The 17,685-nt window shown below is 43.5% G+C and overlaps 2 protein-coding genes across 5 annotated transcripts in view; both read right to left on the bottom strand.

The window, feature by feature from the left end:
- Positions 1–115: 115 nt before the first annotated feature.
- Positions 116–3,495, bottom strand: sla2a (Src like adaptor 2a). The gene is made up of 8 exons (XM_076748014.1): positions 3,247–3,495; positions 2,592–2,703; positions 2,387–2,486; positions 2,210–2,296; positions 1,724–1,827; positions 1,256–1,408; positions 1,045–1,174; positions 116–701 (listed from the first exon to the last, which is right to left on the bottom strand). The coding sequence occupies exons 2-8, from the start codon at positions 2,662–2,664 to the stop codon at positions 578–580; spliced, it is 771 nt and encodes a 256-aa protein (XP_076604129.1). The 5' UTR covers positions 2,665–2,703; positions 3,247–3,495; the 3' UTR covers positions 116–577.
- Positions 3,496–5,220: 1,725 nt separating this feature from the next.
- ndrg3a (ndrg family member 3a) overlaps positions 5,221–17,685 on the bottom strand; it is a 35,656-nt gene continuing 23,191 nt past the window's right edge. For 2 of the 4 annotated variants that reach the window (XM_076752062.1, XM_076752070.1), the window contains 14 exons: positions 13,405–13,510; positions 13,127–13,247; positions 12,896–12,958; positions 11,739–11,799; positions 10,780–10,866; positions 9,611–9,667; positions 9,182–9,285; positions 8,840–8,905; positions 8,699–8,750; positions 8,551–8,598; positions 8,412–8,447; positions 8,265–8,316; positions 6,911–6,949; positions 5,221–6,365 (listed from right to left, as the gene is read on the bottom strand). In XM_076752062.1, the coding sequence (XP_076608177.1) occupies positions 6,193–6,365; positions 6,911–6,949; positions 8,265–8,316; positions 8,412–8,447; positions 8,551–8,598; positions 8,699–8,750; positions 8,840–8,905; positions 9,182–9,285; positions 9,611–9,667; positions 10,780–10,866; positions 11,739–11,799; positions 12,896–12,958; positions 13,127–13,247; positions 13,405–13,510 (1,065 nt within the window). In that variant the 3' untranslated portion in view covers positions 5,221–6,192. The remainder of the gene's footprint in view (positions 6,366–6,910; positions 6,950–8,264; positions 8,317–8,411; positions 8,448–8,550; positions 8,599–8,698; positions 8,751–8,839; positions 8,906–9,181; positions 9,286–9,610; positions 9,668–10,779; positions 10,867–11,738; positions 11,800–12,895; positions 12,959–13,126; positions 13,248–13,404; positions 13,511–17,685) is intronic. The other 2 variants (XM_076752078.1, XM_076752089.1) reach the window with 1 other exon arrangement.

The following is a 17,685-nucleotide window of genomic DNA, read 5'->3' as shown; positions in this document are numbered from 1 at the left end:
ACCTGCTGGCAGAGCTGCGCATTGCAAGAATCGAGCGGCTTCGATGACATATATCTATTGTTTATTATGATAATGTTCACTATCATACCAAGAAAATACAGGCCAGGCTCTTTTTAGGTGGTTATATTTGTATGTGTTGTTCATTTATCACATAACTTATATACATTATTGGATTCCAATAACATAAACATGACAGCAATCATATTCCAATATCATTCACATTATTACATTCAAACAGCAAGTACATATGATGTTATAAATTAAGGGAAACATTCAACTTCTGAAACCAAATGAGAACAAATGTCTCACTGACATTCAGTTTCCAGCTCACACCTCCACTGTGTGCAGCTGTGGACACAAAAACCGGCCTTTTTGTTGACATACAGTATGTCACAGCTCCAAATATTGTAGTGTCTCAGCCTCCACCCCCCACTACTCCAGCGTGGTGTACAAAGACTACATTTGGGCGCACAGACGACCTCTTCCAATGGCTTGCCCAAACTGCAGATGAGACAGGACAGTATCTGACTGCACTCTGTCTGAATTCATTCTCTCAGACTGATCCAGCATTTTTTTCTCAAGTGTCCCAGCTGTGATTGTCGCTGTCCGTCATTTGGAGGTAGGAGGAGATGGCCTCCCTTAGCCCCTCACTCACCAGAGAGTTGTCTAATTCTGTTCTCTTTCTCTTGAGGATCACTGACCTGGGGGGGACAAAGGAGAATTTTCAAAGACTTGAATAAGGAAACTTTTGACACAATGTCCTAAACATGGATTCAGTATAGGAGTTGGGTGGTATTAAATGACTATAATCTGCTGAAGGATACACAGTAAAACCTGGATGTTACACAGTACAACCACAGTCCAACCAGTTGATTGATCTGTTTGTATCATAGTTTCAACAAAAACTGAAAATAATAAGCCTCATACGGACAGCTTTCTAAGCAGGACGCCACCAGGGGCTCATGCTCTACTTCACAACAAGTAATAGAGTGACATCTTGTGGCATTCATCGGTAGAGGCAAGGCTGCAGAGAGTCTGCCACACCTGCTAATGTCCTTCCAATTGATCGTCGGCCTCCTGACAGTTGTGGGTATTGGCCTGGCTTCTCTTGCGCCGTCAAAACCCTGGATGAAGCAAGGCTCTGTCAGCCGACAGCACAATCCATCTGCAGACTCTGGGGAAGGAGGCAACATTTTAATATGGCTCTTTTAGAGTTGCCTCGGGCAAGGAAACAAATCACATCCTCAGCACAGACCTGAGTAGTGTTCCACCAGGTGATGCAGGGAGGGGAAGGTGAGTCCTGGAGATATGTAGACCCAGCCATTTTCGAGGTGAGAGATGCGGTAGTGCTTCACACAGTCCAAGTATGAGAGGTTGTTCCTCCTCAGGACAGACAGCGAGTAACAATCTGAACAGCAAAATGACACACAGATGCAGCAGTTGCAACCACATGGCTGTTGAGTCATTTGTCCCCTTATTGATTCATATTCCTTTTTCTTCTTAAACCATAATTCCAGTTGTTTCTGATGTAAATTAAGCCCATCTAGTGGCCCAACTCATTAGAATATACTGTCTTAAAATCATGAAAGCTGCATTAGAAATTATGAAAATGCTGACATGATATTTTACTCATTTTATATCCTGAGGTTACAATGTTGTGCTTGGATTCAACATGTTTATAATGTAACTGACAATGAGAAGAAAAAGGAAACAGCCCTCTAACCTCTGTTTGTCTCTGACTCTCGGATCAAGAAGGCTCCATTCGGGTTGTTAGGCTGCATGAGAAGCTCCATTGCTTTGTACCTGCTGATGCCTGTGAACAGCCACCTGAACAGAGAGAAGACGCATTGGGACAGTAAGACAGTGTCGTCACGCAGACAAAAAAGAAAAAGAAAAAAGATATTTTGATGTTGTTTTCATGTTTGGAAAATTCAGTGGAACCATATCAGAGCACATTCCCCACTGGAGGAGGACTGAAACTACAGGAGGCAGAGACTGATGTCATGTCACTGGAGAGAACTGAAGTCTTGTTCCAAACCTCTGTCTCCACTGAGGTCAGGTCACCTACACAAGACTCCTCCTACCCGACAGGGAACTCCCCACCTTTCATTTCACATCTGTACAGCTCCTCTGCTTTCTCTCTCTCTCACACACACACACAGTGATGAGACAGACATCTTAATACATGTTCTTGTGACTTAATGCATACCTGTGTGTCACCTTGGCGGTGTAGTTGGTGGGAACGTAGCTCTCACAGCCTGTGGTTGTGGATCGCACTATCATAAAATCACCGTCACTGTTGGAGAAAATAAGCAGTCAGGACCAATTGTATCTGTCTAGGTGAAATCAAAGGTGAGTGTGAAACATTAGGAGCCACATCACATACTCTGATAAGATGGTGAGTTGTTCCCCAATGCACATGGTCAATTCTGTGCGGCCAAAGGACGGGTAGTTACAAAGGGATACAATCATGCTGTCCTGGTGGGCTGCACAGAAAAAGGAGGTGACTTAATAAGATCAGTTTGTCACTTTTTTTTTTTCTTTTTTTTTTTGAGATATACATATTTTATGTGTTGATGACTTGGTGATACCTGGTGTTACAGTTTCAGGTGGATTTTCCAGAATCGTCCGGTTGGATTGACATCTGATGGGGCAGGTCCCCATATTCTTTGGCCTCCTGCTGATCTGAAATGGTTCTTATGGCTGAAAAAGAGGCAAAAAAGGAGTGAGATGGGTCATAATTAATATGCTTTAAGGGCTCCATAACCTTCACATTTGTAATTTCTGTATCCTACCAGTTATCAGATTATGACTGATATGAGTGAAACAGCTTACAGGTACACTATTTTGTAGCCTTGCAACAAAACCTAGGTACAGGAAAGTGTTTAACCACAACAAGAGGCATTGATATCCTGTGTTAAATTTCCGTGCAACATGTTAGCAAGGAATAAAGTCTAGTTCACATGAGAATGGGACATACAACTAATGAAAAGATAAGATTGTGTTCTTATGATGCACACTGCTTTTTCAAAAGTTAACAAAGCTGCTTGAAATAATGTAAAAACAGAAGAAGAAGTTTAGCCAGCGACTGATTCATTTGTATGATAATTGCTAAATGAATGTCTTTGATATTTCATATAGCACAAGAGGCAGTAAGTTTACCAATATTCAGGAGGTGAAAGTCAAGTCATTGGACAAAAAGGAAAGAGAGAAAACTTCCTTCAAGAAAAAGATCATCATACTCACCTCCACCAGTGTTTGTGTTAGAAATGTTCACCCAGAAATTACACTCTGCACAAGAACAGAACCAGATCCTTCTCTGATCGACTGCTAAACTCCAAATGTTCGGGATGAAAAGTGCTCCTCTGCCGTCTGCACACACACACACACACACACACACACACGGGTATCTGTTGCATATGTCTGAGCTCAGTTCCCACTCAGGCCTGCTGATCAGTCACAATGACCACGTTCCCTCCTCTGCTCTGTTCCCATGAAGACTGCTGTGTTTTCGCAGCTGTTTATAGTGGGGGCTGACTGAAGAGACGAGGCTTCCTGCATGCATGTCACCCTGCTGCAGCTTCCTGTGACGCTCGAGACCTTGACATCCTGACTCAGAACGGCCCGTGTTGATCTCTCTGATGCAGAATGTTTTCAAGTGGAGCCAACTGTGCATCACTTGTTTATGGAATGATCTGCATATCTGCGCAAGCAGCATTTACATAAACATGTATGAGTACCTTGTGGTGCAGTGTGGTGATTTGAGGCAGTGACATCATTTCACACACAGTTTGGGTACATTCGGCTGCCACTGGTCAAAACTACATGTTATCTGTGATGTCTGGTTAATGGAAAAAGTTGACTATGTTTCCCCTGTCAGTCCAATGCTCTCATGCATTCAGGTACTGTCAAGTCATGATAAAATGATGCCATTGATGTTTATGTCACATGCGAGTCAAACCTCTGCAGAAGCATGACGAATGTTCCCCTGCCAGCCTACTCCTACCCTGATTTATCAGCAGTCACAAGTTCATCCATCATGCTGATGCTGCAGTCAATGAAATGGAGAAGTAGTGGAGTAATGCCAATAAGGGCATTTTGTACAAATAAATCATATGTGTGTGAAAAGGTCAAATGAAACTGTGTGGCCCTAAGATATACATAATCATTTCTGTACATCAGTGATGGCAGAAATGATCTGTTGGTTTCAGTCTCTGCTGAGAGAGACGAACATGCTCACAGACACTAATAAGACTTTGATGAAGTCGCAAAAATGTTAGATCTCTTCTTGTTCCAGTCTTTGATTAGATGTACAGTGAGTTTCTAGTGAAGCAAAACTCTGCTGTGAATGGAAACAATAAGCTTTCCCAGAACAGACCAGATTTGTGCTGTCATCACGAGAATGTGTGTGAGCACGGATGGAATGAACTTATCAAAGATGGAATCATGCCATGCCACTGTAGGGTATCGTTCTCAAAGCGGTTCATGTTAACGTGCTATCTAACTCCACAGTTGTTTGTTGTTTTTTGTTTTTTTTTGTAATAAAGTTTTGTTCGGATTGTGAGTAAATACAGGAGTATCATGTTAAACTGTTTTAGTGCACAAAGGTTGGACACAAAACCATTAGAGTACACTGTAATCCAATCCAGCACCACAAACTCAATTGCCCCAGTAATCAATGCAGGGTTGTTGAGTGTTATTGCATTATAGGCCACTGTACAGATATTAGGTCCACCCCTGTGTGTACTTGGTCAGTTTAATTTCCATTTGATATCATTTGAGGAAAATTGTAATGTCGCACAGTGGAGAAGCCAGCGTAAGACAAACCTCAGTGGGTGATTTGACCATCGGATTAACATCTAGCGCTTTACGCCGCTGACATCCTGTTCATCTCCGAAGTTTTAGTCAATCTCATCATCTCAATTGCAGCACAGCTGACCATTGTTTTTTCTTAATGTGTGCTAAATTTAGACTGCATCATCTGTGATAACAGAAGCTGTCACTCAATGAGGAAATAAGAACAAGTGTGGTTGGAAACGAACTCACCACAGTCACCTCACTTTTCCACTAACAGAAGAAAAGTACAAGCAGGTACTGCATTCAGTACGTTCAGTCCTTTCACTTTGCTTCATTCGAAGGCATCCACTACACCTGCTACTTCTGTACACTTATGCAGAATTATTGGCAATGTGCTGATAAATTCAAACACCACACACGCTGTCATGTTGTAGCTTTATTCAGTAGTAATATAAATGAGCTGAATCAGCAGACAGTGAGAAGCACCACTGGGCCCCTCAGTGAAGGGACTCATACTTTTCACATCAAAACCCACTTGTTAAAACATCACTGAATAATCTATTCAACTGAACAAAAACATCAACACAGAGCAGGAAGAAAAGGAGATGAGTTCAATTACAAAAAAATATCCAAAATAAATGAACGTGAAGTGACAGAGTTGACACACTGGTACATGACTTCTCCTTACAATGTTCAAAAGCAGCTCTCTCCAAAGCGTTGATTTAGTTTGACGGACAGCGTGCTACAATCTGCAATGGTTCCCCCATCTATCACCCGCTTCACTTTACCTTTATTTCTGCAGCTATGGTAGGTTTAGTGATCCCTCTGTATACCTCGTGACTAATTCGGTACCATGTTGCAGCAAGTTTGAGATTAAAACACAAAGATAGGGTGACTCACAATCAATATAGCACACAAGTTTAGAGTTCACAAAGGAAGAGTTAAAATAGTAAAAGTGATGTACCGTGCAGTGAAAAAAAAAAAAAAAAGGCTACAAGTTGTTTTGAAGCCATGAAAGATTTCTACAGTGTGCGTGAAGACATTTAAAACAAAGACGATGTGAAAAAAATAAATACAAGGGGGGTGAGGTGGGACAGTCGAGTCGATCATGTGGTTTGACCGTTTGAATATGCAACATGTGAATGTAGTTATGGTTTCTGGTAGGAATGTGACTTTGACAGTGTATTCAGTATTCAATATTTTAATAATATGCATGTGTTAATATATTCATTACATCCTTTTTCTAATCACATAGTTCATTACAGATCCTCCTGGCGTGGAGTTGCCTAGGTGCGGGATGAGAGAGAGAAAGAGAGAGGGGGAGAGGGAGAGAGAGAGGGAGAGAGAGAGAGGTACATAAGTTACTGTGGGAGTATGCAGGGGGTGGGGTGGGGTTTAGCAGGAGACCTCCATGGTCTGGGGCCTGGCCTGGTTGTCCAGGGCCCCAGTGGTGCTGCCCTCCAGCAGGCTGTTGAGGTTGTTGCGGCTGCGACTGCTGTCCATGGAGGTGATGCTGGAGGAGGAGGTGGTGCGAGAGCGAGCCAGACGAGTCATTCCTGCTGACGGCACTGAAAGAGAGAGACATGCATTAATATTCCACTCATGCTGCACAGGGACTCAGTGCAGTGTGGGAACACCAGATATCCAGATGCAACAACAACACAAGTGCTTACCATGCAAACAGTTCTCAAAAATGGAGAGTAATCAAATAAAAGAAATGTGTCACAGAAAATGATTGCATCAGTGTCCACTGATGGGAAAAAAATAAACAAGAAAGCAGAACAAGAGCAAAATACGGCATTCGCAATCCAACTGAACTGACGGGAAGCAACACCAGCAGGTCATGCAACAAAATAGGACACTGAGGACAGAATCCATGCTAACAGGACAAACTAAACTCCTACAGGGAGATGAATGTGTGTCAAAGTATGCAGAATGATCTCACTGTGTATAATTCTGGCTGTATCCGCCACACTGAGCTGCTGCTGAATACCAATACGAAACAGAGCTCTCCGGAGAGTTTCTGCATATATTGACATTTATCCACTGTGGAGCGTCAAGAGCCTATTGGTTCAAAGTCTTCTAGTCTGCCAGCTGCTCAAGAACCTGGTACCTGATTCGTTGCTCAGGTGACTGAGAAGAACGTAGGGAACTGTAAGCAATGGTTAAAGAAGGAAAGAAAGAGGGAGAAAGAGGAAAAAGGTTGAAAAGGCAGCTCTCATGTTGCTTCATCCCACCGCAGTGTATTTCTGATTCAAACGGAGGCTCTGTTGCACCTTGCTGGACGTGGAGGACATCAAGCTATCTGCTATCAACGACAAGGTAAGAAATAATAGCATGTGTGCAAACTAGAATCTTTATTTCCTGTTCTTTTTTGGCAGTTTCTCATGCATTTCACACTGTGGCAATGTGTTAATGACGGAAAAGCAGCTTTCAGAAACACGCTGAGGTGTTAAGATTTATTTTCCACACTTTCTCTGCATGAAAACACTCTTTTTAATCTGCTCTAATCCCGCAGTGGCATTTACTCAACAGGGAGACTCGGTGGCCTTTAAAGCAACACTGAGGCACCGACATACGAGCTACACCTGAGGGTGCCTCCCACGGTGAGGGGTTTTGGGAACGGGAGAGAGCAAAAGAGAATTAGCAGTACAGAAAAACACACAGAGACAGGCATCATCTGTATGGCCAGAGCAAGCAGACCTACATTCATGACTTCATCCATCCATGGAGCAGAGTCTAGTTGGTGCACTGAAGTCAGTATGGCCTGACAGAAATGTGTTTGTTGTCTTTCTTTGCAGATGAATGACTGTGAAAACCTGGAAGCCTGTTTAAGTATGCACTGTGAACGTCTCTAGAAAGAGACGGCATCATTAAACAGTTGCGGATAGAAAAGAAAAGCACACCGGGGGAAAAAAAAAAAACAACAACGAAAAACGAAAAACAGAGGGTATTTTTTCACGCCCGCTCTGAACTGAACAGGAAGTGAATTTCTGTTCAGCATATCTCGAGTGCCACTTCATTTCAGTCATGCTAGAAGCACTCACACCTCACCTACTGAGGGTTGTGGGGGCCACACACTGCGAAGAGCGGAGAGGAAATGGCGTTAGCATCCACCGTGCCTCTCAGGCTGCTTCTCCGTGACCAGGCTGACAAAAAAAACCTCTCTTTTCATGCACTTCTGGCCACAGTCCAAACCCCATCGGCAGGGGTGGTTAGCAACAAGCTCATGGCAGACTGCAGTGAAAACAAGCCTCATTGAAGTAACTTTTGTCACTGCACTCACGTCAACAGGAAATTCGGCGAAGAATAAAGACAGACCTTTACCGCAAACACGTCAGCCCAAAAAGTAAACAGTTCTTGGCCATTTAGTGTACTCAGCTAGTATGAACCAGTGTCAGTTTAAGTTTTGATGTTCTTACTCACTAACCACAGATATCAAAAGACATGTGAACATGTTTACTTACTGTAGCCCATTCCCTGAACAAAGTACTTGAAGGCCTCAGCAAGTTTCCCGGGCTGTGAACAGACAAAAGGAAGAAAGTTATGAGATAATTTAGACAAGAAAATTTGACAGATGACACAGATGTGTGTCTCCACAAGCAAAAACCCACCTGAACAACTTGGGGCAAGCCTCCACAATCAGCCATCTGAGAGGAAAAGATCAGTCCCATTAACACACTCTGTACAGTCAAAAATAAATATCATATATTTTATTCATTCATTCAACAAATGCATCACAAAAAGCTTCACCTTGAGCAGTGTGGTCTTGGTTGGATTTAACCTGGAATTGCACTCCACCTGAAACATCAATGGGAGACTACTGAGCTCAAAAAACAGAAATAACTGCAAATGCGTCTCAAAGCTTCTAAGATTACTGAGACGATGGCGTGTAACTCACCACAGCCTCCACGGCGGGTGATGTGTCACCAACCACCAGCAACGCAGGGCACCTACGTGGGAAAGAGACGAGCTGTGAATACTCCCAAACCAGTGCACTCAGAAACAGATGTTTGCTTGTCTTCTTAGTCTCAGAACCTACGTTAGTGTGTTGACCGTGTCCTCATTCAGACCTACAATTGGCCTCTCGATCTCCAGGTCCCGACGGCTAGCGCAGGGAGACAAACCATGATGAGTTGGAGCATTGTGATGTGGCTAAAATGTAAGGTGCCTTGGCAAAAATGCAGGTTTAATTTAATATTATACCATTGTAGTTTGTATTCTGTGAGGCTTCGCTTCTTTCTATATTTAGATGTGGCTTACTGCGAGGTCTAACGCTAGACGCTGTATCAGTAAACAGTAAATGTGATCAGAACACAATAAATGAGGGAAAATGCTAGAAAAGACATTCATGGACAATGTATACAAATGCACTGCATCATACTATTGGTAGGAGCCACAGAAGAGGGCCAGGTTGTCCTGGTTGATGTCTTGGGCGATGTGGAGGCGGTAGGTCTGGATCAGCTCCTGGTTCTCTGTCAGCTCATCCTGGTGAACAGAGCGGCAAGAGAGATCAAACCAGGAAGGACTTTTCGAGCCATAAAGAGCTTCAATGAAATAAATTAGAAATTCTAAAGCACATGTCGGTAGCAAACTGAGTCTGTGATATATGTGTCACAATCTACCAGTCTACGTATCCAGGCAGACAGAAATAGAATAATTAGTAGATGCCTGCTATTTCAGCTAAAGGTATCGAGGGAAATTAAGAAACCCCCCCTGAGGTTCAGTTATCGTTTCACACTGTCAATAAAAAAGGTCAACAACGCTCATGAAAAAAGCACAAGGCGGATAATGAACAGCAGGAGAAACTCACAGTGCTGAAGTGGTGAGCCATGACGATGTCCACCAAATTACTGGTCCACCCAGACAGCTGCACACGACAGGAGACAAATCCAACTGGGACTTAGGAACAGTATCGTTATGGCTATACAGCTATGCGTGTGTCTACATACAGTGCATGCATTACCAGGCTTAATATTTGACTTTGAAATGTATAAAGGAAACAAATGCACAGATGAGCCATGTTAACGATTTAGAAATTGTGAAGGATTTGGTGTTCTGGTGATGCACAGCGGTAGTTAGGATGCATACCATTATAAATGCAGCTTCCTGACCTGTCAGGCAGTCATACCCATCTGTCTCTCACTCCCTGTCACTATCCAGTAATATTTTATAGATTTTGCTAGGTTGAACCAAATAATAAGGAGAAAACAGATGAACTGTGGTCATTTTAATCCATATGGGATAAAGGTTATATCGAGGTCCCCGTGGCTCCATGACTGTGTGCAACACTAACGCACCAACGAATGTTCCCCCTCAACAATCTTGTACAGTACACACACAATGTATACTTCACAGTATCTAATTATAGTAGTACACTGCAGTACTGTGACCCATCATGTCCTGCACTTGAAGCCAATTATTCCACTCAAAATGAACCAAATTCAAGTGAATGAACGCTAGAAGTGCTGTGCTGAAAAGTCAGTCAAGTAAAATCTGAAGCTGAGTTTTGATTAACTTTGAAGTGCCCTTAACCCAAAAACTGTAGGCAAAATCAAATTAACACAGGATTAGAGGCCCTGCTGGGGCCAGCAAATCCTGCACTTTCAGCCGGAAAGTAAAACCTTAACTTTAGCTTTTGCAAGTCTCTTGAAAACAATATAAGTATATCATGGGTATAAACGCAGGCTGGAGGTTAGCATGAATGATTCTGTGAGTCATAATATTACTTACTTGCATCATATAGAACAGACTAGAATAAAATGCTCAGAACAAATAACATAAAACAGTGAGCTTAAAATAGTAATTAGGGTTGAGAGTATAAAGGAGAGAGGTTGAACTTCAAAATGCATTAATTAATAAAAACCTAACAAAAAGGCTGGAAACTGAACATAACTAGCTGGTAAATTATTTAAACAGCAGCTCTGTGCTGCAGAGCGTACAGACGACTCTCTAGGTTCATGACGCAGTGGTAATACTGACCTTTGAAGCTGCCCAGTCGATCCAGCCTTCGGCACATGGGTCAACATTGATCAGAACCAGCCCCTCCACCAGGGTGGGGTTGTTCAGCTGGGAAGGAAAGGATGCATGTAAACTTAGAAGTGTGAACTGCTGTGGTGCGCTTACAGTTCGAGGTTTTCACTCTTGTACATTTTTCTTCATGCATTCCCTCAACAGCACAGATCCAGGATCAAACCACTGCAGTGTTGTCTAGCATGACAAAAAGTGAAGCATATCTGTGTGTTTAAATGAGAACATGAAACAGTGAAGATGGAGGCCTGGGCTTCTTAATTAAGGGACGTGGTTTTGGAATCGCCTGAAAACAGGAAGAGGACGTCTGGGGAAATCTAAAATCATCTCATCAAATGCTGAGCCGGTACTGTGGATGCTGCTTTCAATATGATGCAATGCAGCAACAGCTGCTATAAATCTATCAAGGGTAAACATATTTTGTTCCAAGCCGGTCAGAGCAAATGCATTTCAGAATCAATTTCCTTCATTAATTCTAAACAAGAGCAGACGCTCTCTTAATCCCCAAACCTTCCCTTTTTACCCCTGACCACCATCCTCTCTTTTCATTATTCATCTCTCAATGCTCCCTCGCTCCTCTCTGTCACTTCGAGCTCTTTCTGCTCTGCTGTACACAGATCGAGCTTATTTTAGCTCCGCTGTGTTGAATGTGGAAAGAAAACGAAAGCAACTGAAAAGGAGAGAATCACCAAGGTGATTCATCATCTGGGAATGGCTGCATATGCAGCAGACTGTGGAGGAACCTGGTGCCCTGTGTGGGCTTGATGCAAGGCTTTAACGTTCAGTAACGCAACAAGCTGTGTGACCTGAAAACCTTCAATTATTACTGACGAGACAGAGAGGAGGACAAAAAAAAAACTTCTGGGGGGGGGGGGGGGTTGAAGGTGTAGATGCTCTGGTCCTGGACTCACTGCAAAGCGGGTGAGGATGTACGCTCCCGCTCCCACGCCGATGCCGATCACGCTGTTGACCCTGCAGAGAAACCAGCGTTCGTTTTAAGTGTTCGCTGACGTCCTTTTATTTCATGGCTAAACTGTCATGACAAAGTAAATGAAAACAACAAAAATCAAAGTGAAATCTCATTATGCACTAACGAGTATGAAGGGAAAGCATGTCTTTAAGATCCGTTCATGTTCTGTTTTCTAAGAATCCAAACTGTGAGACAGATCACAGCAGCCATCTCAAAGCATTGGTTGTTTTCCTTTCTAACCATCTGCAAGCCACAAGTACAAACTGTCACTGCCTCCATGCACCCTTCTCATTGGATGGTAAATATCAATTATTTGATCGGATTTGATGTGTGTATGTATATATGTTAATTCCCTTTCAGGACTGAATTTAAATACTACTATAGCTCAAAGTTGTTTGTGGATTCAGGGCATGATAGCGATTAGCTTGCACTGCTCAGTTAGCAATTTGTTAAATTTAACCAAGCCGAGCTCACGGTAAACATCTCGTCATTCTGCAAGATAATTTATGACTTCTCACGACACATAAACAGACACTAACTCATTCAGCACAGTGACGGAGAGGCCCTTCACAGGCCGATAACCTGATTACTGTAACGTCTGCAACATCAAAGGTCAGATGAGCTGCACAACCAAACATGCAGAGGCCATAGAGGATTGTTGTGTTGCAGATATATGCAGAAAATAAATGCATGTGAACGAAATATGATTGTATTGCACCTTTTTTAACAAACGTCAGGCATTAATGTTTATATGATATGAAAGAAGTACAGTAAGTCAGTAACACTTCTTCAGCCCAGATGACTGAACACAGCCAGTCTGAGAAAAATCCATGACAGCATCATGAAACTGAAAATTATGACTAAAACATTGGCTAAATTAGATTAAAAGCTCCACTAACCAAGTCTTGACAAAAGCCAAAAAAAACAAAAAGACTAAAATCTGATTTTAAACACATGACAATTTTCAGGAGGCAACAAAGACTGAAACTAATTTTTAAATTCTCGTTGAAATTCACACTTAGAGAAACCACCAGTTACTGTGTTACAGCTACGTTATCATTGATCAGCTATAGACGGGGGGGGGGGGGTGTCACTCACTTGAGCTGAGTCATCACAGATGGCAGCATTTCAGCCAACTCGTCCATGGTTGGGTAGCGATAACTGGAGACAGATGTAACAAATGGGTGGATGTTTGAGAAACAATGAATGTGATTCCATTAGCAAATGAACTCCCAGCTCACTTTACATTCAAACTAAATGAATTGATTGCGGTGCAGAAAATAAATGCGTTCCCATTTATCAGTGCTTGAAAGCCAGTCTGACACCCACCCGCTGGGGAAGGGAGGCGCACCCTCTTGCTGGCCGGGTGCATCCACATGGACCACTGCAAAGTGCTGCGTGATCTCCTGCATGTCCTCATAGTTGAACAGGGTGTTGAAGCAGGACTTGTCTAGAAAGGTGCAAACAGAGGACACACTCATCATGTGAGGGTTCACGAGTCTAAACTCAGACGGCGAGCACAACCGTCAGGTACGGAGACTAAAATAAAACACTTTCATCACATCCAGGACATTGTGCATTGATGAGTCCGCTTTGGGCTGACTCACGGTTGAGGCCGATGTCGTGATAGGTGAGGATGACGGGTCTGTTGCCCTTGGGAACACCTCTCATTGTCACATGGAGAACGCCATGGGGAGTCTCGATGTCATGCTCCTGCAGCCACAGAGAAGAGAAGAGCACTCAGGACTGATGGAACAATACACGGTATCTGCATCAAGAGGAAAGGCTTGCACAAACATTTCACTACTTTAATGTGACATGTTGGTCTGTGGCGAGGCCAGTTTTGCCGCATTTAAAGAGTAATTCTGGCATCAACATAAAACAGCAATTCTGTCCTTGCAGCTATAGCCTCATGCAACCCCGATTCCAAATCCTGTGTATAACATAAATAAACAGAATGTGATCATTTTCTAATCCTTTTTGACGTACACTCAATTGAAAACAGTACAAAGACAGTATATCTAATGTTTTATCTCATCAACTTCAGTAATTTTTGTAAATATTTGCAACAACATATTGAGCAACAAAAGACTGAGAAAGTTGTGGAATGATGACACATGCATGTATAAATGATATTAACACAAACAGATGTTAAAACTCATAAAAGAGTCATACTGTACAACTGTACTGCAGTTCCTTACTGCATGTGAAACTGGTAAGGTAGTATAAACTGAACTAGAGCTGAATGATAAGTACAATAAATAATCACATTGCGATTATTTTGACAGATATTGAGACTGATCTGAGTGGGAATGGTATTTTTTTTATTTCACTTTCGTAGAAAAAAATACTAAGATGACTGATGCAGGGGTTTGTACCAAACAAGCACGCTGCCTCACGCCTGGAGAATAACATTTGTAGGCTGGGGCATCTCTGCAGCACTCATGCAGCGTGCTTCACTTATAATGGTATGTTTTGACCCATTTTATCTTCATGAAAAAAATGCACCTCCTGTGATTTGCATATCGCACATGGCCATATTGTGATTTTGATATTATCTGGTTGTTGTTCAGCCCTAAACTGAACTGAATGTCCTCGAGTACGCTCTGCAACATCTGTGCAACACACACATAATCACTAGAGATGAAAATGAGAAATAGAGTCGCATAGTGAGCAGTGGAATATTAATTACAATGTGTGGGCTTTTCTTTCTTTTTTTTCTTTACATGAACATTACCTCAGCCAAGGACAAAGTATACTGACTGATCAGGTAAACGCATGCAAGGAAAAGGGGAGTGAAAGAAAATTCAACCTCATTAATGCTTGAGCAAAGTTTGAACACGTGATTTCACACAAAAATCATATATAAGAAACACATACTGACACATATACTAAAGTAAACACACAGTCACCAACACAACATTTGGGGTGTGTATCAGATTGAGGATGCAAAGCATGCACCTCTTCTGCATCACACATCCCCTGTACCCTTGGACAAACAAAGGACTGAATGGGCTGTCTGGGAAACAGTCTTTTTATCCAGGGGTCTGAGGCTCTGCGCGCTTTCACAAGCATGACTCTGCAAAAATGAATGTCTTTGCAGAAAGACCCATTAAAATTCAAAGAGCTCACGCCAGCTTCATCATTTTCTTTTGTATATCTTTCTCTATCGAGCATGAGGAAGGCCCACCTTAGTACTTCACAGTGCTTAAGGCTTAAGGGCAAGTTTAGGAGACACTTAATCTGACTGGAAGACATCGTTATGTGATTAAGATAAAATGGGGTTAAAAGACGACACACCAAAAACAATCAGATCGTGAGTGTTTATGAGATTCAGAGAGAGTGTAGGAAGTGACATAATGGGAAGTGTTAAATATACAGGAAGCGACAAAGCCAGTTTCCAGACTTCCCTCAGAATCACAGCATCATTCTACATCACACACACAAATATACATACTCTCGAAGGTCGGCATGACTTGGTGTCGCACACAAGGGTGTGCAATGGTAGCTACGTGTGTGTACTGCACAGAGCAGCAGTGGCGGGTGGGGCCCAGCACTCGCCTGGTCTCAAGGCCCACCGGTCATCAATAATAAAGAGAGGGAGCCTGAGCGGGCGAGAGACACAGGTTCTGGCTGACAGACACAGAGGGAGCGTGACTCCGACACACATGCGGCTGCTTCTCTCCTGGGTTCCCACTGCGGGCATTTACTGGAGGTGATGGATATGTGTCACAATCTCTTCAGTGGAGATGAAGGTTAATTCTCAAGGACAACGCTGCAGTGATTTGCATCTGCAAACTGTAATGGGCTCAGCAACACAAGAGGGAAACTACTGATGAGCTATCTTCATTTGTGTGTGTGAGTACAGAGATTAGCCTGTCGCACAAAACTTGAAAACTATGCACATGAAACACAAATCTGCCTGTGTGCTTCAGTCTAAAGAGATTGAATATAACCTCTCTTCCTCAGATGGACTAAACCCTGAAGAAACTCTCCTGCTCCCTGGAAGCCCTGCACTCATCACAGGCCTTTTCACAGATAATGGAATGATTCTGCATCCTTGGCCTGGTGGGGGAAGGGGAGGGGGGGGAGGAACAACCTGTTATAGATGGAGAGGAAACTCTCCATGGCTGTGCTGCTGCAGAATTTTCGTTTTTAGACAAGGACAGAGTCAAGGACACTCAGTGTAGGAAGAAAGGCCTTGCTCTAAGAAACATGGAAAACAGTCTCATTCAAATGCATGCCTGCTGTCATGTGCATGCTCTCTATATGTGCCAGAAAAAGCAGGCGTGGACATCCTACCAGTGATCGGAAACAAAAAACGGTGATGGGGACAGAAAGAGAGAACGAACATGAGCTGGATAGAACAAGGGAGAGAGAGCCTAGAAGTGGACGGGAGGAAATGGAGCGTGAAAGCAGGCAGGGAAAGAGTGACAGAGACAGGAGGAAAGAGAGGACAGGGGGAGCCCTGTAAGACTAACAGAAGGGGCGCAGCACTTAAATTTATCATGCCTTTGCAACCATGTCCTGGCAAAGACAAGGGTGGAGAATCGTGGAGAAAAGGGCTGTGGACAGGGAGTGAAGAAGAGGACCTTTTATCTATCGGTTTAGATCTTGACATGGTTTAAAAGCTGTGTTGATCTGAGAGCTCTGCCTCTTGCCATTTCCTTTCACACAAACATGGAACAAACATGGATATATATGTGTACACAGCGGCATCTGAAGAAAACAGACATGGGGTGGGGCTGCTAGCCTGGGCAGCTGGAGGGGGAAAAGAGAAAGAGCACCGCAATGCCAGCAACCCCTTTCTCCTCTTTAATACATTCATGGCGGATAGTAGTTGGACAAAGAGTTTGTGTGGATGTTTGGGGGTGTTGAGGGTGAGACAGGAATACTGAGTAGGGGTTTGTGCTTTCAGGAGAGGGGCTTCAGGAAGTTGCCCTGGGCAAATGGGGAACACTTGGATTTTGGTCCTAGAATAGGAGGGTGAAGGGGGGTGGGGTGAGGTGAAAAAAGCAGACCAGTATGTCATGCTGTTCCTCTTCCCGCAATCCCTGTCTTATCAATCCCTCCTCCCCCTCCTCCTCCTGCTTTCCCCACCCTGCCAGGAATGGCATCAATCACCTCTGAGAGCAGCATTACAGGGCAAAAACAGCAAGCAGCCTGCAAATGACTTCAGGGTGCACACATGAACATATGCATCCACCCATGTGTCCTGTGCATGTTGTCCAGTGGGATCGTCCCAGGTACATGCCACCTTACTCTGCCCTGACACCGACACAGCCCTCCCCACCTGCAGCACACGTACAGTGCATGTTGAAGCAGTGGGTTGTAACTATAAACTCAAGGTCTCTGCGGAGGAGGGAAGGAGCCGCGACAGTGATTTTGGTATGTTGTCGCTACAGTGTGTGGGGTTGAGTAACCTCTCTGCCTGCGTTCAGTGATGAGAGAATAAGTAACACAATGCTGGCACTGGCACTATGCACCATCCACAGCTGTTCACCATTCACCAGGCAAAACACGCATCCCTGCAGTTGTGGAAAAGAGCAAAAGCACACATTTGAGATGTATGGAGACACGCACCCTGAAGCGCACAAATACCAGCCACCCTACTGATGGACACCCACATACTGACAGACACGTACACATCCTCTGACTGTGGCATTTGCAGAGTCAGAGACACTTGAGCACAACATACATGCGTCTCTCATATCATCACATTAAAATGCATGTTAAGGCTGTGCACAGTGCACACATGGACACTGTTTGACCTGCAGGCACCAGTGCGTGCACGCACGCACAAGCACGCACGAACACTCACACACACACACACACAAGCATGCTAAACAAATGTTCATCTCAAACTAGCAGCTGCCCAGAGAGAAAAA

Source organism: Chaetodon auriga, chromosome 2 (assembly GCF_051107435.1).
Source record: "Chaetodon auriga isolate fChaAug3 chromosome 2, fChaAug3.hap1, whole genome shotgun sequence".
Taxonomy (NCBI): Eukaryota; Metazoa; Chordata; class Actinopteri; order Chaetodontiformes; family Chaetodontidae; genus Chaetodon; species Chaetodon auriga.
This window is presented reverse-complemented; position numbering and strand designations above follow the sequence as displayed.